The sequence below is a fragment of the Macaca thibetana genome, chromosome 14, assembly GCF_024542745.1.
Source record: "Macaca thibetana thibetana isolate TM-01 chromosome 14, ASM2454274v1, whole genome shotgun sequence".
Lineage (NCBI taxonomy): Eukaryota > Metazoa > Chordata > Mammalia > Primates > Cercopithecidae > Macaca > Macaca thibetana.
The window spans coordinates 48,598,272-48,623,772 of record NC_065591.1 but is presented as its reverse complement, the minus strand read 5'-3'; the positions used below and the strand labels follow the sequence as shown (position 1 = coordinate 48,623,772).

Sequence of the window (25,501 nt, the reverse complement as noted above, 5' to 3'; positions counted from 1 at the left end):
CATCTTTAACAGTGTTTGACCCACAGTATGCCATATATATATATATCCCAGCACTTTGGGAGGCCAAAGTGGGTGGATCATCTGAGCTCAGGAGTTCTATATATATATATATAAACTTTTTTTTGGCTGGGCGCGGTGGCTCACGCCTGTAATCCCAGCGGGCGTCCAGCGCCCGAGGCGGGCGGATCACAAGGTCAGCAGATCGAGACCATGGTGAAACCCCGTCTCTACTAAAAATAGAAAAAAATTAGCCGGGCGCAGTGGCGGGCGCCTGTAGTCCCAGCTACTCGGGAAGCTGAGGCCGGAGAATGGCGTGAACCCAGGAGGCGGAGCTTGCAGTGAGCCGAGATTGCGCCACTGCACTCCAGCCTGGGCGACAGAGCGAGACTCCGTCTCAAAAAAAAAAATAAATAAATAAAAATAAATAAATAAAATAAACTTTTTTTTTTTTTTTTGAGATGGAGTCTTGCTGTATCACCCAGGCTGGAGTGCAGTGGTGTGGTTTCAGCTCACTACAACCTCCTCCTCCCAGATTCAAGTGATTCTCCTGCCTCAGCCTCCTGAGTAGGTGGGATTACAGGCATGTGCCACCAAGCTAATTTTTGTATTTTTAGTAGAGAGAGAGTTTTGCCATGTTGGCCAGGCTGGTCTCAAACCCCTGACTTCAGGTGATCCACCTGCCTAGGACTCCCAAAGTGCTGGGATTACAGGCATGAGACACCACACCTGGCCACCCTTAATAAATATTTACAGAATAAAAGACTAAATGGATGAATGCATGAACAAATGCACCAATTCAAGTTGCTGAAAGAAGTTCAGCATGCCACAGAGAATGGGAAATGGCAGGAGATGAACCAAAGGTCTCTGTAGGGACCAGGTCCATGCAGAGTTTCCAACGACTAAGGAAATTGGACTTTATTCTAAAGGTGACTCTACTGTAAGTTTCTTTAGTCCCAAGACAGGACTGCAGCTACTCCAGAGAACACAGAGGTTAGGAAATTGAGAAAAAAGATGAGTTGTTTCTGATATGCCCTCCTGCCTGGGTGGGTCACTTGTCAGTTTTGTGAGCTGCAAATAGCCTCCTTACTTAGTGCTTTAGCTTATTACAGAGGAAAAAACATCCTTAGACAAGATAGAAAAGGGACTATTATGGGGGAAGTTGGTAAGGCAGATTTCAAAAAGGTTGTAGAGAATCAAAAACCAGAGTCCACAGCATGGCCAGTGGAAGAATATGGACGTGGGGCAGAAGATGACTGGCAGGGGTAGAGAGTAGGCCCTGCCAGTAGCGCAGGGTGTCCCTCACAGCATGTGGTGTGGGATCTCAAAAATACTGGAATTCATGTCTATCATGGAGTTCTGAAGCCTGTGTAACAAACAAGAGAACAAAAAGTCAGAGGTGCAGGTTAGGTGCTGTGGCTTACTCCTGTAATCCTAACACTTTGGGAGGCTGAGGTAGGTGGATCACTTGAGCCCAGGAGTTCCAGGCCAGCCTAGGCATCATGGTGAAACCCCATCTCTACAAAAAATACAAAAAATGAGCCAGGCACAGTGGCACATGCCTGTAGTCCTAGCTATTTGGGAGGCTGAGGTGGGAGGTTCACTTGAGCCTGGGAGGCAGAGGTTGCAGTGAGCCAAGATCATGCCACTGCACTCCAGCCTGGTGACAGAGTGAGACTTTGTCTCAAATAAAAATGTCAGAGTTGCAGTGAGGCTTTTAGCTCTGCTCCTGGGCCAGAAGAATAGGAAGAGGCTGGGGGAAGTGGGAGCTGAAGACAGATAGGACTTAGGGATGGGGCTTTAAGGACCCTGAACTGTTGAACAACTCACACTGCTAGGAGATGAGTATATCCTGGCAGGGAAGAGAGTGCAGTTTGTTCATAGGAGACCCATCATTGAGATCTAGGAATTAATGATGAAACTGGAAGGAGGTAAAGAGAAAACGGCTGAAAATACTGTCAAGGCAAATCCTATGGAAGTTAATATAGCTGATAGGGAGCACCTACTATGTCTCAGGCACTGGACTAAGCAAGCACTTGATACATTTAATTTAATCCTTGTAGCAAGCCTATGAATTAAGAAAAATCAAGGTTTCAAAAGCATGCATAATTTGCACAAGATGACACTGCCAGAAAGTAGTAGAGCAGGGATCTGAACCCAGGTCTATCCGATTTCAGAGACTAAGCACTGGGAAGAGATTCTTAAGGCAAAAGAAATAGGTATAGTAGGAAGTGAGGGATAAATCAGCCAGCCTGGACATTGATTATTGATGCCCTCTTTACCATGTCCCAGTAAGCCATTTCTGCCCATGGTTCTCTGCCCACGGAGTCTTAACACTTCCTTGGGAACCCACACCACCTCGCTCTTAGTCCTCACGGCCTGGATATGGTTCCACCCCTGGTTCTCAGAAGTGAAGCATGTGTTTCAGGCCTCCGCTATCAGCATGATGTTGTCCCTGGCCACGGGAGACGGTTGGGGACACAAATGCAAACTAAACCTGTCTAATCAGTATGAATCTCAGAGCTTCTGGACCAGACTCTGGCTCTTTCCTACTGGATTTTAACTTTGATGACATGAGTTTGGGACCACTGCAGCTATCTTGCCACCAGGCCCTAGATGTGCCAGGGACCTCCTCATGGAGCTCAAGACTGAATTCAACACACAGGCGGGAAGAGCCCAGACTCTGAGAATATGACTTCTAGTGATGTTGTCTGAGCCTTCAACCCCATTGTTTCTAAAGCCAGATCTATCTTGAGCTTTTCAGTGATATGAACCAATGAATTCCCCCCTTTTAAAGGTAAATTTCTCTGTATTTTCTGTCATCTGCAATCAACAGTCTTAATACATACCACCACTAATAAAGGAAGCATCTGCTTGTATGAGTAAAGAGAGAAGCCTCTGGGTGAGAATCACAGAGGGAGCAAATGAAATGCTACTGTTGGGGCCACCCACTTATGGAGCTTTTCCAAGGCCAAACACCAAACTGGAAGACAGGCAAGATTTAGTCTGCCTGATGAATAATTTTAACCAACCAAATGTCTGAATATCTTATTCTGGAAAAATAGAACATTCAGTAAGTCTGTATTTGCTTGGCTGACAATTTCAGCTCTCAGAAACTTATGGAGAAATGTTATTATGTCTTTATTGGAAAAACTTGTGTTTTTTATTTTGTTTTAGTTTCTTGGGCTTTTTTTTGTTTTTGTTTTTGTTTTTTCTGTTTTTCGTTTTGTTTTGTTTGAGACAAAGTCTCACTCTGTTGCCCAGGCTGGAATGCAATGGCATGAACTCGGCTCACTGAAACCTCTGCCTCCTGAGTTCAAGCGATTCTCCTGCCTCAGCCTCCTGAGTAGCTGGATTACAGGAACCTGCCACCATGCCCGGCTAATTTTTGTATTTTTAGTAGAGACGGAGTTTCACCATGTTGGCCAGGCTGGTCTTGAACTCCTGACCTCAAGTGGTCTGCCTGCCTTGGCCTCCAAAAGTGCTAGGATTACAGGCACGAGCCACTGTACTGGCCTGTGTGGTTTTTGTTTTGTTTTGTTTTTTTGAGACAGAGTATCGCTCTGTCGCCCAGGCTGGAGTGCAGTGGCTCCATCTCGGCTCACTGCAAGCTCTGCCTCCCGGGTTCACGCCATTCTCCTGCCTCAGCCTCCCGAGTAGCTGGGACTACAGGTGCCCGCTACCATGCCCGGCTAATTTTTTGTATTTTTAGTAGAGACGGGGCTTCACTGCGTTAGCCAGGGTGGTCTTGATCTCCTGACCTCGTGATCTGCCTGCCTCGGCCTCCCAAAGTGCTGGGATTACAGGAGTGAGCCACCACACCCGGCCTTGTGTTTTTTATTTTTAAAGGGACAAAACCTTGGGCAAACATGATCATGAAGTTTTAAGAGTTTATTAAGAACATAATAAGAATACATCTCAAAGTCAGAGAAAAATTAGGGATGATACAATTTCCTGAGACTAGGGAAAGGGGAGGAGCCTTTCCAGCACCAAAACCTGATGCTAAAAAATACCCAAATCTCAGCTATCTAGATTAATCCTCAAGGGTTCTAGCCAGACGTCATTTATCAGTCATGTACTTTTTTCCTATAAAGTTCAATCTCATTCTCAAATTCTCTCCTACCTAGCATCCTAGTCAGCCACAATTAATTGAACAAAGTTGGGACACAAGAAGAAACCCATTTTGCCATCTTTAGTGTAATAACACAGGGAACTCTTGGAGCTCAAATTATAAAAGGACATGTACCAGAAATGGAAAGTGGGGCACAAATCCATAGTGGAATGGGGCCACATGAACAATGGCAGAAAAAGCAAAGTCTAGAAGGAGTTGTTTGTTTATTTAAAGTAAAACAAAACAGAAACAAAATTTCTATTTATTAAAATAAAGGAGGGTTTTAAAAAACAGATGTAGGTGTCTCTACTTAGGGAAGAAGACCCAGCATAAACAGAGAAGGCAGAATTCTCCAGCTTCTGGGTTTAATTCCACATCTTCATTAAGAAGAATGATCTTCACCAGGAAAAAGAGAACAAACCTGGTTAAGAGAGCCTGAAAGTCCATGATGGGGAGGAAGAACAGGAAGCCCTACTCTCCTGTAGTTGAGCTCCAGGCCCAGCTATCGGTGGTGCCCCAGTGACATAAGGGAATTTGGGCTCGAGAAACCTATTGGGTGATCTCTAAGGAATCAAAGGGAAGGGGGAAAAGGCCAGAATATTAGAAACTGGCAAACAGCATTCTGATTTTGAAAGAAGAGGAAAAACAAATTCCATAGCCTATCATCAACCTCTGCAAGAGGCTAAGCAGCACTGCTAACCTTGGCAGATTTCAGAGCACACAGGAAAGGAGGCAGCAAGAAAAGGCAAACAACTGAGTAGAAAAATGGGCAGAGGATAGGTACAGGAAATGCACTTAATAGGAAATACACGTGGCCATTGAGCTGGGCATGGTGGCTGGTGACTGTCATCTCAGCTACTCAGGAGGCTGAGCTAGGAGGATTGCTTGAGGCAAGGAATTCAAGACCAGACAGGGCAACATAGTAAGCCTGTCTCTAAAAAATCTTTTAAAATTAGCCAGGCATGATGTGGTGGCCCACAGCTGAGGTCCCAGCTGCTAGGGAGGCTGACGTGAGAGGACTGCTTGAGCCCAGGAGTTCAAGGCTGCAGTGAGCTATGATCATACCACTGCACTCGAGCAGTGAGTGATAGAGTGAGACTCCGTGTCTTTTAAAAAAAAAAAAAAAGTGGAAATATAAAAGATCTTCACCGTCATGGAAATATACATTAAATTAAGATAATCAGATACTATTTATGTATCAGGCCAGTAAAATTAAAAGACATAATATCAACTATTGGCAAAGATATGGGGAAATGACACACTCACTAATGGAATACACAGCCTTTTTTTTTTTTTTTTTTTTTTTTTGAGACAGAGTGTTGCTCTGTCGCCCAGGCTGGAGTGCGGTGGCCCGCAATCTCTGCTTACTGCAAGCTCCGCCTCCCGGGTTCATGCCATTCTCCTGCCTCAGCCTCCGAGTAGCTGGGACTATAGGTGCCCACTACCACACTCTGCTAATTTTTGGTATTTTCAGTAGAGACAGGGTTTCAGTGTGTTAGCCAGGATGGTCTCAATCTCCCGACCTCATGATCCGTCCACCTCGGCCTCCCAAAATGCTGGGATTACAGGCGTGAGCTGCCGCGCCCGGCCACACATTTTTCTTTAAAGGGCAATTTAGTGGTATTGGTTAAAATTAAAAACGTGTTATACTTTTACCCAGCAATCTGAAAGACTCACACATGCAGAGGCTTGTAGAAGGTTAATACAGAAATTTTAAATACAGGTTTTAAAACTACACTACAGTACATCTACACTGAAATACCATATGAGTAAAAATTAAAAGTGATTCATATATACTGATATTTAGTGATCTTTAAGACGTCATTATTCATGCTTTCAGAAAGCACAAGAGAAACTTACATATAAGTGCATATACGTATATAAATGCATAGAAAATAGTTTAAAAGTCAATTAACCTGATTATAGAGATTACCTTCGGAAGGTGATTTGGGATATCTTTGTCTTTAGTTTTTGCATTTTTATACTAAGAATGTTTTCATTCATTATATAGTTATATATACAATATACATTTAAAAATTTGTATGTACTTAACTATATGTATACATATATATACACACGCACATATATATATATACACATAGTCGGCCTTCTGTATCCAGGGTTTCATATTCATGGATTCAACCAACCACAAATTAAAAATATTTAGACGGGAAAAAAAGGATGGTTGTGTCTGTAGTGAACACATGCAGACTTATTTTCTTGTCATTATTTCCTAAACAATACAGTATAACAACTATTTACATAGCATTTACATTGTATTAGGTATTATATGGGCCGGGCACGGTGGCTCAAGCCTGTAATCCCAGCACTTTGGGAGGCCGAGACGGGTGGATCACAAGGTCAGGAGATCGAGACCATCCTGGCGAACACAGTGAAACCCCGTCTCTACTAAAAACTACAAAAAAAAAAAACTAGCCGGGCGAGGTGGTGGGCGCCTGTAGTCCCAGCTACTTGGGAGGCTGAGGCAGGAGAATGGTGGGAACCCGGGAGGTGGAGCTTGCAGTGAGCTGAGATCCGGCCACTGCACTCCAGCCTGGGCGACAGAGCGAGACTCCGTCTCAAAAAAAAAAAAAAAAAAAAAAAAAAGAAAAAGAAAAAGAAAAAGGTATTATATGTAATCTTGCAATGTAGAAATGATTTAAAGCATGTGCGGAGGTTATATGCAAATACACTATTTTATATAAGGGACTCTGAGTATTCTGGTATCTGTAGGGTTTCCTGGCACCAGTCCTCCATGGATACCAAGGAATGACTATACACATATACTGTAAACATATATGTATATTAAAAGAATGAAGAATAAAGACCAGGAAACAGTGACTGTTGGAGACTAGCTTGTGCACTACGAGTAAGATGTGTCAAATCTAGCCAGTTTCCTTCTCCTTCGGTGAGAAGGGAGATGCCAACCACACTGTGAGCTGAGCCCCGCAGGCTCAGGCAGAGCCTTTCAGATCATTAGTATGGAAACAACAGAAAAATGCAGGCTGGATGACAATGCTAGAAAGTAGAGCCAAAATTGACTGTTACTGATTCAGGGCCCATGTGGAAGCTCCTAGGGCAGTCTTTGGTCCTGTCCTGTTCAATATCTTCATTCATTCATTCGTCTAATCTCTCACTCACTCACTCACTCACTCAAAGACATTTGAGAGCTTACTGTGTGTCAGATGTTGTGCATTGAGATATAAAGACAGGCCGGGCATGGTGACTCACATCTGTAATCCGAGCACTTTGGAAGACCGAGGTGGGTGGATCACTTGAAGTCAGGAGTTCAAGACCAGCCTGGCCAACATGGTGAAACCCCGTCTCTACTAAATACAAAAAATTGGCTGGGCACGGTGGTGGGCACTTGTAATCCCAGCTACTCAGGAGGCCAAGGCAGGAGAATCGCTTTAACCCAGGAGGCAGAGGTTACAGTGAGCCAAGATCGTGCCATTGCGCTCCAGCTTGGGCGACAAAAGCGAGACCCCGTCTCAAAACAAAACAAAACAAAACAAAACCAAGATATAAAGATGATCTCTGCTTTAAGCCTAGGATACTGAAAATTAGACAGAAGGGGAAACAAAAACAGTGTGAAAAATGCTCAGACTGAAGTGCTATGGGAGCTTCAGAGGGAAGAGCCTGATCATACCCTGGCCTCTTGATGGAGGTCACTATTTATGCCTCTATTTATATTTCATGAGGTCTGTATGCTGCATGAAAGAGATCATAAAGCTAGGAAGTACCACGAATTCCGAAAACCACATATATGTGAGGTGGAAAGATTCACAAGCTAAACATACCAGTGCAATCCATTCTCAGTCACTAAAAAGTTCCACCCTTAGGTTGCAAGAGAATACGCTTCAGTTCTGAGGCCTCACTGAAAGAACACTGTCAAAGAGCAAAGTGTCAGGATAGGAAGGAATGGGCCCAATGTGAGATGAAGGCCAGATAAAGGTATACCCAGACTTTTTCAGGGCCACTCTGATCTCTCTCTCTGAGCCCTTGACTTCACTCATATTCCTCTTGTTTTCTCTCAGGGAATCACCTACAGCCAATAGACTCAGGAATTTCAAGATCTCTGATTATATGCTTGGTTGAACTATTTCAGAGAGAGCGCAACTGGAAGATCACTCCCAGCTCAGGTCCCAGCAACATGGCAGTTAGTCTGTAGCAGATTTTCAGTTTGCAAGACCTTTCTTGACTGTCCTCTCCCCACCTGGTGCCCCAAGGTTGTCCCTTCATACATAAGAGAAGAAAAACCGAGAAGCACACACATGCCAGTTTCCATGGCTGTGGATCCCAGGCAGTCATTTCACCCTTCCAGGCCTTAGTGTTTTTGTTTAATGAAGAAAGTTTATAAAGAGAGGGTAATGCTTAATACAAGTGAGCAAATGGAATCTCAGGCACCCAAGAGGACCTATCTGGGTCCCAATCCTAGTGTAGGAGGTGCTGTGGCAGGGACCCTCCATCAGGACTAACCTCTTCAGTGATGATCGAGACAGCACCTGTGCAGCCTGGTTCATGGCCCTGACCCAAGCATTCATGTCCTCCTGGGTGTCGGCACTGAAGTAGTAGGTCCTCATGCCCGACTGCTCGGCCTGAGAGCCCGCTGTGGAGCTGTTATAGATGAGCGCTCGCATCCCTGTGTGCACAGCCTGTAGCATGAAGACAGAAATGCAGGTCAGAGGGAGGTTATCACACATTTCCTTTATAGGAGCAGAATCAAGGAGGCACTATGGCCCTTCCAGACTAAAAGTCCAAGCACCACCCAACTTGTTTCCACTCCTAGAAAACATCATAGGCTAGATTTCTCTTTCTTAGTGCAGCCAGGCCGTGATAGCTGTCTGCTCCCCACAGTAAAAGCCCTGTAGCTGTAACTGTTTCCTACTTATCTTACTCCTGCTTTGGGGGTTGGGAGTGTGCACAAAGTCAAGGCTTATGTGAGAAACAGGCTTTTCAGAAAACCCTCATTTCATAGAGGCAGACTCTTGGGAATCCCTGTTTTGTTTTTGCTGAGGCCTGAGATTCCTGCTTTGGCTATAATCAGACAAGAATTGACTCAAAACTGGCTGCAACAGCAGGTGGCTTGATGTGGATGTTCACTGTGCTTCACTGCTTAGGCATCAAGTGTGATGTGTGCTCCTGAAAGAAGCTGCTGTTCTGTCTCTCGAAAAGAGGCACTACAGGATGTGAGGGCAATCTGGCTGTGACATCTGTCACCCCATTGATCACCAGGATTGATTTGGCTAATCCAGCTGGCTAAGCGGGTATCCCCTTCCTCCCTCACTGCTCCATATGCATCCCTCCTGAAGCTGCACACTCAGTCGAAGAGGAAGACCATCCATGATAGAGGAGGACTGGTCTTCGGTCAAGGGTATACAAGTAGCTGCAGTCCCCTGCTAGAACCTCCAAACAAGCTCTCAAAAGAGAGGCATTACAGAGGTGGACAGAGATGACCAACAGTTAACTAAATATTCTTGCAAACCTACTCTGTCCTTCTGCCTCAAGGTGCTTTCACATGTATCCTTGCAAACAAACAAACAAACAAAAATCTCGAAAATAGGTACTCAGAACGACCACTGAAAAATGACTGGGAAGATTTGCAAATCAGAGACAATACCAGTTTTTCCCCTTGTGCTCTGATATACCAGAGAGCCATCTTTTAAGTTTGCAAGGAACAATCTCACCAAATCTACATAAGAAGATGATGTGAAAAGAGGAAGATTTCCTGAGTACCTACTGTGTGTGTCCTAGGTACTTCCACAATTTAATATCATTGTAACTCTTAACAGCCTTGAGAGGTGGAGACAGAATCTCTGTTTTACAGATGTAGCAAATGAACCTCTGAGATGTTAAGTAACTTTCCCAGATTTCCACACCTGGTAACAGATTCTTCACAGCACTTACCATTACCTGATGCTATTTATTTTACACACGTAGTACCTGCTTATCATCTGTCTCCTTCCTCTATAAATATAAGCTACATGAGAGTAGAAACTTTGCTATTTTGTTCACTACTATATCCCCTGGAACAGTGCCTGACACATAGTAGATGCTCAATAAACATTTGTTGAAAGAACGAAGCGTTAGAACCCAGGTCTGACTCCAAGTCTAGGCTTCTCTGTATATTGCTCCCAGGTACTATCCAGAAGTGAGGGTGATTACACAGATAACTGGTTCGATACTCTGAATCCAGCATGAAAGGCAGACCCCATGCAAGGACCAGGCAGAGAAAACAAAATGAGAACGAATGAAAAACTGGACAATGACATGCTTCTGGAATCACTAATGGTCATAGATGAAAACCTCTCAAATGAACCTTCAGCATTTACTTCTCCTCCCTGCCCTCTTAAAATCCAGATCTAAAATGCATAGTAAATATGGGCCTGCTTCTGACATTTACATATCTGAGTCCATCCAGCTCAGTGCCAAGGGAGTCTAGGCAAACTTGGCCTGCAGCCAAGGATCCCTATAGTGGCTGAAGCAAACCTGATATCCCTCCTTTGCATGTATAAGGTATTCACTATCACAGGAAGGATTCCTTCTATTTTAAGCAAGGTGGAAATATGCCAATAAGAACAGAATAAGGCAGGGTGCAGTGGCTCACACCTGTAATCCCAGCACTTTGGGAAGCCAAGGCAGGTAGATTACCTGAAGTCAGGAGTTCAAGACCAGCCTGGGCAACATGTTGAAACCTCGTCTCTATTAAAAATGAAAAAAAAAATTCCTGGGCACAGTGGCGCATGCTTGTAATCTCACCTACTCGGGAGGCTGAGGCATGAAAATTGCTTGGACCCAGGAGGTGGAGGTTGCAGTGAGTTGAGATTGAGCCATTGCACTCCAGCCTGGGTGACAGAGTAAGACTCTGTCTCAAAGGAAAAAAAAAAAAAAAGAAGAACAGAATAAGAAGGAACCTGTGCATGTCTTACTGAAAATCAGCAGAAATTCTTGGAAAATATCCCTTGGATAACGATCCCACAAGATCTCTGACACACTCTCCCAGACTTTTGTGCCCAGCTATAGAGGATTCTGGGACAGGTGCCTATCCCACTACACACAAGCATGGGGAGCCCTCTAAGGTACAATAAAGACAGTAGATCCCTGCTGTACAAAAATTCACGGAGCCAGCCTTGTCCAGGAAATCAACATGGGACATGCCTCAAACATGCAGACATGGGTTTGCATGTCTATTTGCAAATGAGCCTTGAGAGTTACATCCACCATTATGAAGGAGTTACACATGATTGCAAATATAACCCTGGTCACTAATAAATGAGCAGGTGCTGTGCCCAGCTGCTGTTGACTCTGAAGAGCAGATTCCAACTGCATTCTGCCTGTGTGAGGGCATATTCGATGGATTAACTGTGAAGACAAGAAGTACAGAGAGTTTCCTTTTAATCTGGCCAAGTGACCCCAGTCCAAAGTGTCCTGAGCCTAGGACCCAGATGATGTGAATCTTCTCACTCCTGCCCTAGTGTCAACTCAGAGATGGTACTGTTTTCTCTGCTCTTTGCTTTCCAGTTAACATAATCCTATGAAGCAACTTTGCATAACTGAATAGAAAACAAGCTATGCCTAAAGGAAATCACGATGTGAGTGAAGAATTTACTTCAAAGACATGACACCCATAGGATATGGTTGCTCTCCTGGCTCTTGGACCTCAGTTCTAGACACAGCAGTGGTGAAGGAGCCAGAATCCTCATGGTTCAAGCCCCCAACATCAGCCTTTAGAATAGAGAAACCTCAGTGGAAAATACAGGAGCACCCAGGGCCCATCAACTGGCTGGCTCATTCTGGAACTTGTTCAACAATAATGAATCATTTATTGAGTATTTACTATGTGAAAGGCACCCTACCAAAGTTGGAGGGACAGCATTAAACAAGGTCATGATAGTTTATAGCCATATAGAAGAGAAATACTATGGACAAGTAACTACAGCTGTAGTAAGTGTCATCAAGGTCAGGATGCTGTGAGGAAGATAACAGGGGAGCCCAGCTTGATCCCTGAGGAACTGACATTGCAGCTGCCTTCTACATAGCAGGTAGCCATTTAAGTAATAGCAGGGAGGAGCTAGGTAGCACCCCATGAAGGACACGTGCGCACAGTGTGTTCATCTTCAACGACGAGGCCAGCATGACTGGCGCAGAGGAATGGAGGGGAAAACCGCATAAAGGGATGCTGCCGAAGTTGGCAGGGCCAGACCACCAGGGCCTTGCAGATCATGTAGGGTTTTGTCTTCATGAAAGAGCAATGAGAAACTATTAAAGGGTGTTTTGTCTTGTTTTGCTTTGTTTTGAGACAAGGTCTTGCTCTGTTGTCCAGGCTGGAGTGTAGTGGCACTATCTTGGCTCACTGCAACCTTCTCCTCCCTGGTTCAAGCAATCCTCCCACCCCAGGCTCCTGAGTATCCTGGACTACAGGAGCACACCACCATGCCCGACTAATTTTTGTATTTTTTGTAGAGATGGGGTTTTGCCATGTTGCCCTGGCTGGTCTCAAACTCCTGGGCTCAAGTGATCCACCCACCTTGACTTCCCAAAGTGCTGAGCCACTGCACCCAGCCTTATTAAAGGGTTTAAACTGGCAATGATGTGATCAGATTTTGTTTGGAAAGACCACTCTGGCTGCAGTACAGAGAAGAGGTGCGAATCAGCAGAAACAGGTGAGGGGGGATGGGTCAGGAGGCTACTACAGGAGCACAGGTGAGAGATGGTGGTGGAGGCAGAAAAAGGGAGGAGCAGACAGGGTCTGGAGAGAACTTGCAGGTAATATCTGCAGGCCTTGGTAATGGACTGGATATGGGAGGAGAGGGAACACCAGGTATAAAGGATAAGAGTCTCGAGTTTACAATTTGCAGAGGCAGTGGTGACCATTTATTGAGATTAAGAAAAGGGGCCGGGTGCAGTGGCTCATGCCTGTAATCCTAGCACTTTTGGAGGCCGAGGCAGGTGGATCACCTGAGCTCAGGACCAGCCTGGCCAACATGGTAAAACCCAGTCTCTACCAAAAATACACAAATTAGCCTGGCGTGGTAGTGGGCACCTGTAGCCCCAGCTACTCAAGAGGCTGAGGCAGGAGAATCTCTTGAACCTGGGAGGCAGAGGTTGCAGTGAGTGGAGATCACGCAACTACACTCCAGCCTGGGTGACGGAGAGAGACTCCGTCGAGGGGAGGGGAGGGGAGGGGAGGGGAGGGGAGAAGAGGAGAGAAGAGAAAACGAGATTCTCATGTCCAACCTTTAGGCTGACTACAAGCAGTACAGTGAACAGGGTAAGAACTTGGGCTCTTGGAATCAGCCTGAGGTCCAAGGTGGACTCTGCCTCTTGCCCACTGGGTAACCCTGGGTAAATTATTCAACTTCCTCATGCTTTTGTTTCCTCATATTTAAAATGGGACTATGGGTAAAAGTAGCATTTACCTTATAAGGCCACGTGAAGATGAAATGAGACATACACTGCTTAGAGCACAGCCTGGCATTTGTAAGGCTCAAAAGATGTCAGCTGATGTTACTGAAGGAGCAGTCACTTGAGCAACTTAGGGAGGTTGGCTGAAACAGCATTCTGGAAACTTTAAGACTCTTCTTCCTCCCTCCCCATCACAAATTTATAGGGAACTAAATACAAAACACAAGTAAGCCTGACCCCACCATATCTTGGGAAGTACAAGCACTGTCATTGGCCACAATTCCAATTACACATGAACACTCCCTGTGGTCTCTGTCTACAGAATGGGACTAGCAGAACTAGCTGATGAACCAGTTTTCCCGGTGAAAGGTCTGGGTGGGTGAGTCAACCATTTACAGTGCAGTGACACAAAGCTGTGGAAGTAGAGAAGAAGGATATTTAACCTGTCCAGAGGGCTCAGAGAAGGCTTCCCAGACAAGGTGACCTTGAGCAGAGAACTGAAGGACAAGTAAGAGGTGGGAAAGGGCATTCCAGGCTGTGGCTGAAGTTTAAGTAAAAGCCTATAGGCAAGAAAGGTCCTGGGGCCTTAGGCAATTGTATATGGCTAGAGGAAAGACATAAGGTAGGAGTGGCTAAAAATGTGGCTGGAGATATAAGCTGGGGCCTCATGAATCACAAAATTGGCTTAATCAGCTGGGCACAGTGGCTCACGCTTGTAATCTCAGCACTTTGGGAGGCCAAGGCCGGTGGATCACCTGAGGTCAGGAGTTCGAGACCAGTCTGGCCAACATGGTGAAACCCCATCTCTACTAAAAATACAAAAAAAAAAAAAAAAAAAAAAAAAAATTAGCTGGGCACAGTGGCAGGTGCCTGTAATCCCAGCTACTCGGAAGGCTAAGGCAGGAGAATTGCCTGAACCTGGGAGGCGGAGGTTGCAGTGAGCCAAGATTGTGCCATTGTACTCCAGCCTGGGTGACAAGAGCGAAACTGTCTCAAAAAAAAAAAGATTGGCTTTATCCTGAAAGCAATGGGGAACCACTGAAGGGCTTACAGTGGGAATACAACTGGAACAAGGGTGCAACTTAGGAACAGCATAAAGGATGAACTGTAGGCTGCAGAGGAGTTCCAAGGCTGAATTAGTGACAGCTAATGCTTACAAAGCACTTACTATACACTAGGTCCTGCTCCATAGTGTGCTCCCCAGGGGAGGGACGGTAGTGGCCAAGACAGAATAGTGGCAGCAAAAGTGGAGAGGAGGAGATGAATTTGATAGATATACAAAGAACAAAATTGAAAGGAGAGAGAAAAAAGGCAGCTCTTTCTTGGTGTCTTCTCATTCTATAATAATACACATGCTGATGCAAACTTGAGAATATAACCCCTAAAAAAGCAAGGATTTTGTCCTATTCATTGCTGTATCTAGCATTTATTATACTACCCAATAGACAATCAGAGCGTGCAACAGAAGTTTATAAAATAGAACTACATAAGTGAAAAACTATGCCTCTTGGCATGTCTTCAGAATCTAGAGCAGGGACCTGAACATTTTTTATGGCATGGACACTTTCAACAGTTTGATAAATTCTATGAACCTTTTCCAGACTGTTAAGCATGCAAAATAAGGGAAATCTATTATATTGAAATATAGTTCTTAAAATATTTTTTAAATGTGTGGTCTAGTGATGCAGGTGTTTGTTTACTAACGTACTGCATAATGGATCTGGTGGCAGATGTAATAATTATTGTGATTTTAAAATGGTGATGAGCATAAATGATATTTCAAGATACCTGCAACAGCTGTAATGTGTTATGCAGATATCTATAGTTTCTATTGGTGACCAAGTCACAGGTACTGCTGATACACATTGTGACCTGCTTTCTTAATTGAAAAAAATGTTACCTTTCAGCTAAAGGTTAAAAAGTAGGCCAGGTACAGTGGATACTCTGAATTATCTCCGACAAGGTACCCTAGCACCAGTCTGAGAACTTCAGCTCTATATACAGAGAAGGACCAACATCAAAGGCAGGTATCAAGACCAGGCACAAAACACTGTGTATTCCTTGGTTTGCCCAAGAATATGGACCCTGAGCAGCATGCCCCCAGGGCCTACCCTCTGGCCCCTAAAAGAAGGATGCTGCAACCCAAATGAAAAGATAACTCTTTCAGACTCACGAAATCATTGCCCTTTCTGGAGAACCATCTAAACACCACCAGATCTGTCTGTAGTAGCTTTTCTCTGCGCTCAGATCCTGAGGACCTCAAAGACCTCTCCCAAACACATGATGCCTTCTGTCTCCCAGACAAAAGATTTAGGGAACACTCTCAGTAAAGTCTTTCTAAGAAAAATGTTGAGAAAAGAAAAGAAATCTAAGACAGATTAAAGATGTTTGCCTAGAATCTACTTTCACACCTCCAATGAAGTGTTAAGATAAAAAATATATATATAGTTATGATATGTTACTTTAAGGATATGCCAAATGTTGTTCCCAAAACATCATATGCAACATCACTATCCCAATTGTTTGCCCAACTGGGCAGTGCTCAACTCTAGAAAGGAGGGTTTTCTAAGGAAGATTTTTCAGGCTGTAAAGGATGAATCTGAAAGCCACTGAACAAAATGTTTTCAGAGCCAGGAATAAGTTTCTAAAATGATACAATAAATGTCAATTCAAACCATCTTCTACCTCCTGTGATGTCTGTGCAGCAAGTGACCAAGATAAGACATGGAAGAAAAGCTAGGAAGAAGAGAAAATAATACAAAGTGGGAGCCCTATAAGAAAACTGAAAGAGAATAGAATTCAAGGCCAAGTCTGCCTCTGTCATCTTCCAGCTTTGTGACTTTGGGCAAGTTTCTTAAGCTCTCATATCCTTCCCTCACCATGAGCATTAAATGAGGTCACATGTTTAAAAATACTTCCCAATTCATGTTTTAAAGATATAAGGCAACAGTATTCCACGCATGAACGTGACACAGAGCAGTATCCCAGGATCACCAATCCTAGCAATTCTGGAGTGACACTCAGTAGCGTCACTCGAGGGAAAGAGAAGAACAACTCAAACCTGTTGATGAGTAAAGCCACAGCATCAGCTCAGTTCTGTGCCTCCTTAGGAAGGAAAGGTAGAAGGAAGATGAGACTGACTTTCCAACCACCAGCACCACCATGGCTCCAGATCAAGGTGTTGATGGAGACTCTGACTTTGCAAGCCCCTCACAGATGAAGGACCAGCTGCAGACCAACACTTTCCTTTAACCCTTCCAGAGAATGACAGGCATCTTACCTTGAACTTTCCCATGATCCTTCATCTACAGCTGGAAAGCATGACTTCTGTTCAATCTGTTTTACTACCCACTGTCTAGTATTCATCTTGTGCCCCCAACATGGAAATGGCCAAGCAACAAGTATAGTGGGAGCAGGAGCCCCTACTCCAGCTTGAAGTGTATGACACTGCCTCATATCTTAAGCAGCCAAGAGAGGGCTGTGCCCTGTGGCAACTGGCACCAAGGGCTGCTTGCTTCAGTGCTCTCTAGGATGTCCATTCTGCCTAGGACACCAATTGCCAGTAAAGTGGATCTTCAATCCACCCCACCCTTACCTTCCCTGGGGGACCCAAGATCTTAACACCTGCAGTGAAGGAAATCCATGGAGGCCACCAACAGAGAAGACCTCAGGACTCCCTATGTTTGAGCCTAAACACACCTTCCAAGAGCCTCCACACCTGACAGGTGCTACAGGGCGAAACTGCCATTAATTATCATGGCCTCACTCAGCCCAAATGGTACAGACACAGAACAAGTAGGAAAGGGGTTTTACTGGTAAAGGGATCTGCCTGGAAATCTTCTATGATCCAGAAGATAAACCAAATTTCATTCTAATTGCTTTTCAACAAGATAAACAAAGTGGACAAAGCTGACAGCCTCTTCAACACACAGGCCTCTAACCTTCAATGTGAGTTTTCATAATATAATGGATACAAACCCATTATGAGGGGTCACCAGTTGCACGAAATGGCTGGATGGTAGGCTGGCTGAGTACGGTGATAAGATAGCTCAAGAAGGGCTTCGATAGGTAACCACAAGACTGGCAGTGACAGGAAGGAGTGGTCTGAATACTTCAACATGGCTTGGTGACTTCAAAACTTAGAGGCAAATGACAGTACTGGTCATGTGATATTATTCTTGTTTAAATAACTTACAACTTTGTTAACCTGAATCTGACACTCTCTAGCTTCTTAGCTTCTTCCCCCTCCTGACAAAAGCAACTGCTTTTATGAAAGCATTTTGAGAACACAGTTTCTTTAGACAGAATGGCTGCATTAGAGGTGTAGGGGCAGTACCTTAAAGGAGTATTTGCGGCTTATGCGATCCTCAGGGGCCACAGGCGAGATCACGTAGCTGGGCAAGGGGATGCTCCCAAGGACCGCTTCTTCTCGGCTATCTTTGAATGGAAAAACGCATCAGAACAACCTTCTGGGCAGCTTCCCTGGGCTCATCCGTTCCACTGCTTCCAGAACTTCAGCCAAGTTGTTTCCTCCCCTTGTAATGTCCATCCTCCCCTGACCCACACACAGGCAAAGCTCCATCCATTCTTTTTTATTTTTTTGAGATGGAGTCTCGCTCTTGTTGCCCAAGCTAGAGTGCAAGTGCACGATTTCAGTTCACTGCAACCTCTGCCTCCTGGGTTCAAGTGATTCTCCTGCCTCAGCCTCCCAAGTAGCTGGGATTACAGGCGCCCCCCACCATGCCCGTCTAATTTTTGTATTTTTAGTGGAGACAGGGTTTCACCATGTTGGCCAGGCTGGTCTCGAAGGCCTGACCTCAGGTGATCCACCTGCTTGGCCTCCCAAAGTGCTGGGATTACAGGCATGAGCCATAGCGCCCGGCCAGCCCTACCCATTCTTAAAAGCCTATCTCCTCTCTTTTTTCTAAGAAGCCTCCTCAGATTCTCCCATGATGGAATTCACTTCTCAGTCCCCCTGAACTGCTTTGAAAGCACCAATAGCAGCCTTATCTTAAAAGTAAGCTCTTTCTCCGCATTTTGAGACCTCCCTCTTAACAACACGTAGTCCCTAACTTTATGTTCTGGGGCTCCACAGAAGCTCAGATGGCCAATTCAATTCACCAGTTGCCCATCCAACGTCCAATAAATCCAGATGACAGGTTACAAAATACAATCAATGATCCACACTTCTCATTTCTCCAGAGTACCTCAAAGGTGGACCTATGTCCCAAATGGGACAGAAACAGAAATGACTCTGTATCTTGAGACCCTTAGTAGCAGGCAAACGGGATTCTATTTACTTTAACCCAACAGACTGAACTTCCTGTGTCAGGACTGGTAAAACCGAAGTCACCAACCATCCACATATGTAAAACTAAACACTTTGGCAGGGTAATAAGCTACTTGTTAGCTCACCTTTATAGTAAAATAAGCAGTAATCAGCAAGCACAAACCACCTCCTTTTCCACAGCCTCATCCCAGAACTGTCCTGCAAAGCAAAGAAAACTAGTCAGGGTCATATCTGGGCATACTGTTGTCCCTTTCCAAGAATGCACAACCTGATTCCAGAACCAAATATCTGCCCATATTCACTCTTTCTTTTAATAAATAAAAACCATTTTATTGAATAACCATTCTTTGAATAGGACATTAGAACTTAGATTAAATAATGGTTTATCCTAAGGAAGCAGGGTTTTTATTTTTGTCTCCTAGAAACAAATTAATGTATAATATTATAAGCCACTTTCTTCTAGAAAGTAAATTAAGAAAGGAATCAGTTCTTAACAAAAAGGTTTTTGTTTGTTTATTATTTAGGTGGCTACGCTATCAAATACCTCCATTTATGCTGACTGGAAAACTGAATTTACATTGAACTATTAAAAAGAGTCTAAGTTACCTAATGAATTAAGTGAGGCAAAGTTCTCATTAGACTATGCTCAGTTCTGTGCCATATAGGATGTATTGTGCTGTTGTGTTTTCCTTCCATTCAATATAAACGGATTTGGATTCTCTTTGCTATCAAATTGTCTCATAAGAAAAATCTGTCTTTACTCATCTGAAATGTAAATGTTTGTATTTATCAATAATGTTTTAAATTATTGTGAATATTTTTTAAAAACATGGCAAAGGCAGAAAAACAGAATGTTTTAGGGTGAGTGTTCTCTCAAACCTAGGAAAACCTCAGAGCATCTTTTAGTTTTAGAGATGGCTGTTCACATCTGTAATCCCAGTGTTTTGAGAGGCTGAGGCAGGAAGATCGCCTGAGGCTAGGAATTCAAGACCAGCCTGGGCAACATAGTGATACCCCATCTGTAAAAAAATATTTTTTAATTAAAAAAATAGAGATGGCTGTTAAATTGTCTTCCTTCTGCAGAAGTTTTTGACAAGCTTGAAAAAAATCTAACAATTTCCAAACTGAAATACAACATGAGGATTGTTCCTCCTCTACTTACTAAAATGCTAAAAGCAAATTTAACTTGATGATTTCAACTGTTTATCAGTTTTATCTTCTGCAAATCAAGAGATGATTTCTAAGGTATTGGCACATGATATTTGCTTTGTCTGGAGACCTCTTATCTATGCTTCCATGCCTGGTTCAAATATCACTTCCTCCAGGAAGCCTTTCTGGACAACCCCCAGTATAGCCACTGTCTGTTGTGTGTCCACAGCACACAGATCCCTTTGGTTACAGTACAGCCAAAGGGCCTGGGCTAGGTGTTGGGAATTATTTACAAATACTTCCCTCTCTCTCCATATGTCAAAGGAGCATCCTTTGTTTAACGGGGACAGGGATGCAAACGGAAGAAGTCAGACGGTTAAATGACTCAAGTGAGAAAAAGACATGGGCAAATGTAAGAAAAGAGGCAGGACAGGACTGTGAGGGGCAAGTGGGAGCAAGAGAGGGTGGTACCAGGAGTGTCCAACAGAAGAGGCAGGGAGCTGTTGCAGCTGCCATAGGGCCAGAGTTGCAGAGGAAGATTTTAAGGGGACTTTTGGGATTTCTCCTGTGTGCTATGCAATGTAATGCCCTCCTCTGTCTTCCCACAAAGCTTCACCAAAACTTACATTGCAGCTCTGACATTTTTGGATGCTATGCTAGGTGCGAGACGGGGCTGAGTGACAATGTGACAAGTGAGAGATATGCTATCTGCTTCTCCTGGTAGCTGATGAGTTCCTCAAGGGCAGGAACCACGTTACTTTCTCTTGATACTTGCTCTTAGCAGCTTAGGACATGGCAGGCACTTTGCAGCATAGATGAATGAATGACCGGCAAGGAGAGAAGAAGAGCAAAAGAGACGGGGTCTCTAGCTCTGGGCACTCGCAACCCAGCCATGAACAGAGGAACCCAGGCAGGTCAACTGGCAGTACGGATTCCAATGAAGAATGACCTCAGCCCACAGAGCCGACAAGACTTCCTGACTGAATGCATGTAGGGGAAGGAGGATCTGGTGATAGTGCTGAGGTTTCCAACCTGAGTGCCTGGGAGAATGGTGGTAACATTACTAAGATCTGGAGAAAGCAGTCCTGGGGAAATGGCAGGCCAGGGTAGTGAGGAGATAATGAGCTGAATTTGGCTGAATTGGAATTTGAGATGCTAGGTGGATATGTATGCTAGACAAGGGGGAGAGGAAAAGATGAAAATTTTCAGCCAAATAATAACAAAGAATCTTTGACATCAGGAAGGCCAGGGCAAGTAGAGGACTGGCAGGAAGGCTGGATTCAGGCTGACCACCCACACTGTGGCCTGGACCCCAGGGCAGCCAATAGCACCAGGGGCCAAAGTGGTCAAGTGGGTTTTGGGAGAGAAGCTGTAACCATTGAGCAGACAGTTCACTCATAAGAACAAACAGCAAATAATGCAGTGCAGCAGGTAGAATCCAGCTGCCTCAGACAAACTCAGTAACAGAAAGCTTATGTGCCCGTCCCTAGCTTCCTGGGGACTGGGAAAGGAGAGAACACAGTCAGAGCCATTTCCTCCACAATTCTCACTCCTCGGCATCCTCACCTGCTTGTGCAGCCAGCCCCTCACCACCACGGGAACATTGGGGTTCCTCCGAATGGCCTGGTCTCTCTTCCCAAAGCTGTGGACTTTATTGCTGGACTTTATGATCTACGAAAAAGCAGACTGAATTTTAGCAGCAGGGAATTTAAGGTGACATAAAAAAGCACTTGTATGTTAGGAGGACCATCGGCTCTCTCTGCTTCACTCTAAACGGCAGCACCCTTTGATCAAATGAACAGCCAGGAGACAGGGAATGGGCGTGCACATGGCCACAACATTCTAATTAAAAGGCAAGCCCAAGACCTGGCAAACCTCCCAGCTGGGTCACAGAAAAAAAAATTAAAAGGAATTTTTCAATCAACTTTCAGCAGCAGTTGTTGGCTATAATATGTTCCGTGGTTTTCTGAAGCAAAGCTAATTTTTGGTCACAGCTTTTTGCCAATTTCCAGATATTTACCCTTCCTATCTGGGTTCATCGCTTGGCACTCTCCTCCTCTCCTCAATGCTGGTTCTTTTCTCTGATCCTTAGTGTTTCTACACCTGGAGCACAAAAACTTCTGGGTCCTTCCCAAGGGCACCCTTTCTCAGGGCCTCATGTCACCAAATCTCTCCAGGCTCTCCTTAACACACAGCTACATGTAAACAGAAACGTGGCCCTCCCAACCACACGAGGAAAGTGAAGAACATGCTCAAGGACCTAGACACCAGTGCTGGATCTGTCAGCAATCACCTGTTTTGTTGCCCAAGGGACATATCCCTCTTGGCCTCAATTTCCTAATCTGTCATTCGGGGAGAACACTTCTATGGGTCTCTCTCACAAAACTATAGTGAAGATCAAATAGACTGCTGGTTACAAAGGGGCTTGGCAAAATATAAAAGAGGGGAAGGAAGGAACAAGGGGCCAGGAGCTCACCTTGGGTCCAGGCTTGGCCTCCAGGGTGGAGGCGGTCCCAGCCGTGGATGTTTCACTGACCATGCTGGACGGTCTTTGGTTTCTCTCTTGCTTCGACATATGTGGATTTGGCCTGTGGGAAGACAGGGGATTCCAGTGAGTAAGAGCTGAGCTGCAGAGTAGGAAGTGCAGTAAGATCAGCTTCAGGTAGGAATTGTTGCTGGGCCTTAGAACAACCCAACCCTGATTGTTTGGAGGCTGCCTGACTCCAGACTGCAGCCAGAGGGCTGCGATGTCCAGCCTGCCCGTATGTTTCAGGGAATCAAGAGGATGACAAACAAGCACATCTCCACAGCCTGACACCCCAACAAAGGAGGACAGACTGTCATCCCTGCTGTTGTCTGGAAGTCCCCACACTCACTCTCTTAATCAGGTGTCTGTGACAACTGCCCCATCTGATGGGCATGCACAGATGTGCCACTCTTCTCAGCACGCAAGAGCAATCCATGCCCTCACACACACCTCCATTTCCCTGGCTCCCAAAAGAAGCTGTTTATAATTAGTAACAAGAAATCACTTGGCGCACACAACCACACCCCCAGATACACACAGAGAATCCCTTACATAAATGCCAGTGAGGCTTGTCTCCCAAAATAGACTACTCAACAAAGAGTCCTATTCTGGGAACACTCCATTTGCCCCAAAATAGAGCTATCAGAGATATTAACCCATTGTGCTACGCCTGGAGAGCAGGAAGAAATGAAATAAGCCTTGGGCCCCCAGTAAGAATCTCTGGGGCTTCCCCATTAGCATCCCAGACACATGGAACTTCCCATCAAGAAGCTGCCCTGGGATGGCCAACTCTCTGGGAGCATCTTAGTGTGACACTCAAGAGCCACTGAAGAGTCCTCCTCACCTGCCTCCGCAGATACCCAGCATTTGCCAGTCTTTCAAGGCAGTGGTGACAAATCCCTCCACACAAATCCAGTACCTATTCCTGGACAGCTGGATGCCTGATGCCAAGACCCTGCTAAGTCCAGGATCAGCAAGCCTTCCTCAAAGTGGAAGTCTCCACGTTCTGTCCACTGCTCCGATAGGCAACAGAATCCAGGTCATTGGAGACCAGGCAGACCACAGAAAACTGAGGCTCTTTGCCTGAAGAGTGGAAAAAATCTGCTTTGGAGGCCTGGGCAAGGACCCTGAGGAGATGGAGCTAGAGGATCCAGGCAGGACGCAACTGACGAAGCCGCATTCAGAAAGTCCTTCACACGAACACTTTTAGAGCACTGCAATGAGGGAACATTCTAGTTTCCACCATGGAAATATACTGTTTTCTTCGAAGACCCTGCTGCTCAAAAGATAAGTGATCCTTTCTGTGCCCTGAGACAGAGCCCCAATATCCTACACCACAAGGGAAGTTCTCTGCAGAAGTAGCCGTGACTACTGCACTTCCCAAGCAATGCCAGCAGCAGGACCACTGTAGCAGACACCAGCTTCCCAAAGGGCTGGGCCCTGTGGGATGCTTGGCAGCTGGAGACGCAAGTCCTACCAGGCAGAAAGAGCACTGGCTCCTTACCAGTTCACTCACTCCAGATTCCACGCCCCCGGCCTCCTACCCAGCCAGACTTTTGTTGCTGCTCCCCACTCAGAGGGAGAATGTCACCACATTTGCTGTTGGCAGAGGCTGTATGCAACAAGATAACTGCTGATCAGGGGCAGGAAGGCGGCCCAAAAGGCTGCCTTGTCCACCCCCTTTCTCCAGACAGAACTATGTCCAAAACATCCCAGAAGCTGGTCTTGCCTGACTCTTCAGACTTCTGGAGGGTCAGACAAGGAAAAAGAGCTCTCAGGTTGCTTCATTTATGGCAGCTGTACCTCTAAGCTAAAATTCAGGATACAAGATCCAACGATAAAAAAGATTTCTTTGAAAAAAAAAATTTTTTTTTTTTTTTTGAGATGGAGTTTTGCTCTGTTGCCCAGGCTGGAGCGCAGTGGCATGATCTCGGTTCACTGTAACTTCCGCCTCCTGGGTTCAAGTGATTCTCCTCCCTCAGCCTCCCAAGTAGCTAGTATTACAGGCACTTGCCACCAAGCCCAGCTAATTTTTGTATTTTTAGTAGAGATGGGGTTTCACCATGTTGGCCAGGCTGGTCTCAAACTCCTAACCTCAGGTGATCCACCTGCCTTGGCCTCCCAAAGTGCTGGGGTTACAGGTGTGAGCCACAGCACCTGCCGTGTTTGGGATTTTATCAAATGTAATTTGTTCCCACTTAAGACATTATAGGCTTATTACAGAATATTTGAGAAATATAAGGAAAAAACTGAAAAAAAAAGAAAAAATGGAGAGAAAAACATCACCCATATTCCAGCTACTGAAAGGAAAACCATTTGTAACACTTGGTATAGTTACATTCATCCTTTTTATATGCCTGGGTTTTCTGCAGGGGAAGGGGGTGGAAAAAGGGTGGTTTTTTGTTTACATATAATCAAAATTATATATGTGACTTTACATCTTTATTTTTAAAACTTATTGTAATGTAAATACTTTCTCCATTAGTTTAAGACAGTTCAATGTCATTTGAAATAACTGCATCATATTCCATCAACTAGATATGCCATTCCACCTCAGTAGGACAAAGAAAAGACCATCTGGATTTGTGACTGGTCAGGAAATCCAGGACAAATAGCTACTTTTGCCATTTTTACACCTTACAATCTTTAACAATTTTTTTTTTTTTTAAGACGGAGTTTCGCTCTTGTTACGCAGGCTGGAGTGCAACAGTGCAATCTCGGCTCACTGCAACCCCCGCCTGCCAGGTTCAAGTGATTCTCCTGCCTCAGCCTACTGAGTAGCTGGGATTACAGGCACACGCCACCACACCTGGCTAATTTTGTACTTTCAGTAGAGAGGGGGTTTCACCACATTGGTCAGGCTGGTCTCTAACTCCTGACCTCAAGTGATCCACCTGCCTCAGCCTCCCAAAGTGCTGGGATTAGAGGTGTGAGCCACCACAGCCAGCCTAAAAAAAATTTTTTAAACCATCTCACCAGTGCAGTATGAAGAACCGTATAATCTTTTAATTTAACTTGACAC

General features: G+C 44.9%; 1 protein-coding gene across 8 annotated transcripts in view; it reads right to left on the bottom strand.

Moving 5' to 3' along the window:
- The window catches only part of PLEKHA7 (pleckstrin homology domain containing A7), a 232,926-nt gene that overhangs the window by 57,377 nt on the left and 150,048 nt on the right, over positions 1 to 25,501 (bottom strand). For all 8 annotated transcript variants that reach the window (XM_050759314.1, XM_050759318.1, XM_050759316.1 and 5 more), the window contains exons 5-9: positions 22,429 to 22,540; positions 21,519 to 21,623; positions 18,929 to 19,001; positions 17,850 to 17,950; positions 8,588 to 8,763 (exon numbers count right to left, since the gene is read on the bottom strand). In XM_050759314.1, the coding sequence (XP_050615271.1) occupies positions 8,588 to 8,763; positions 17,850 to 17,950; positions 18,929 to 19,001; positions 21,519 to 21,623; positions 22,429 to 22,540 (567 nt within the window). The remainder of the gene's footprint in view (positions 1 to 8,587; positions 8,764 to 17,849; positions 17,951 to 18,928; positions 19,002 to 21,518; positions 21,624 to 22,428; positions 22,541 to 25,501) is intronic.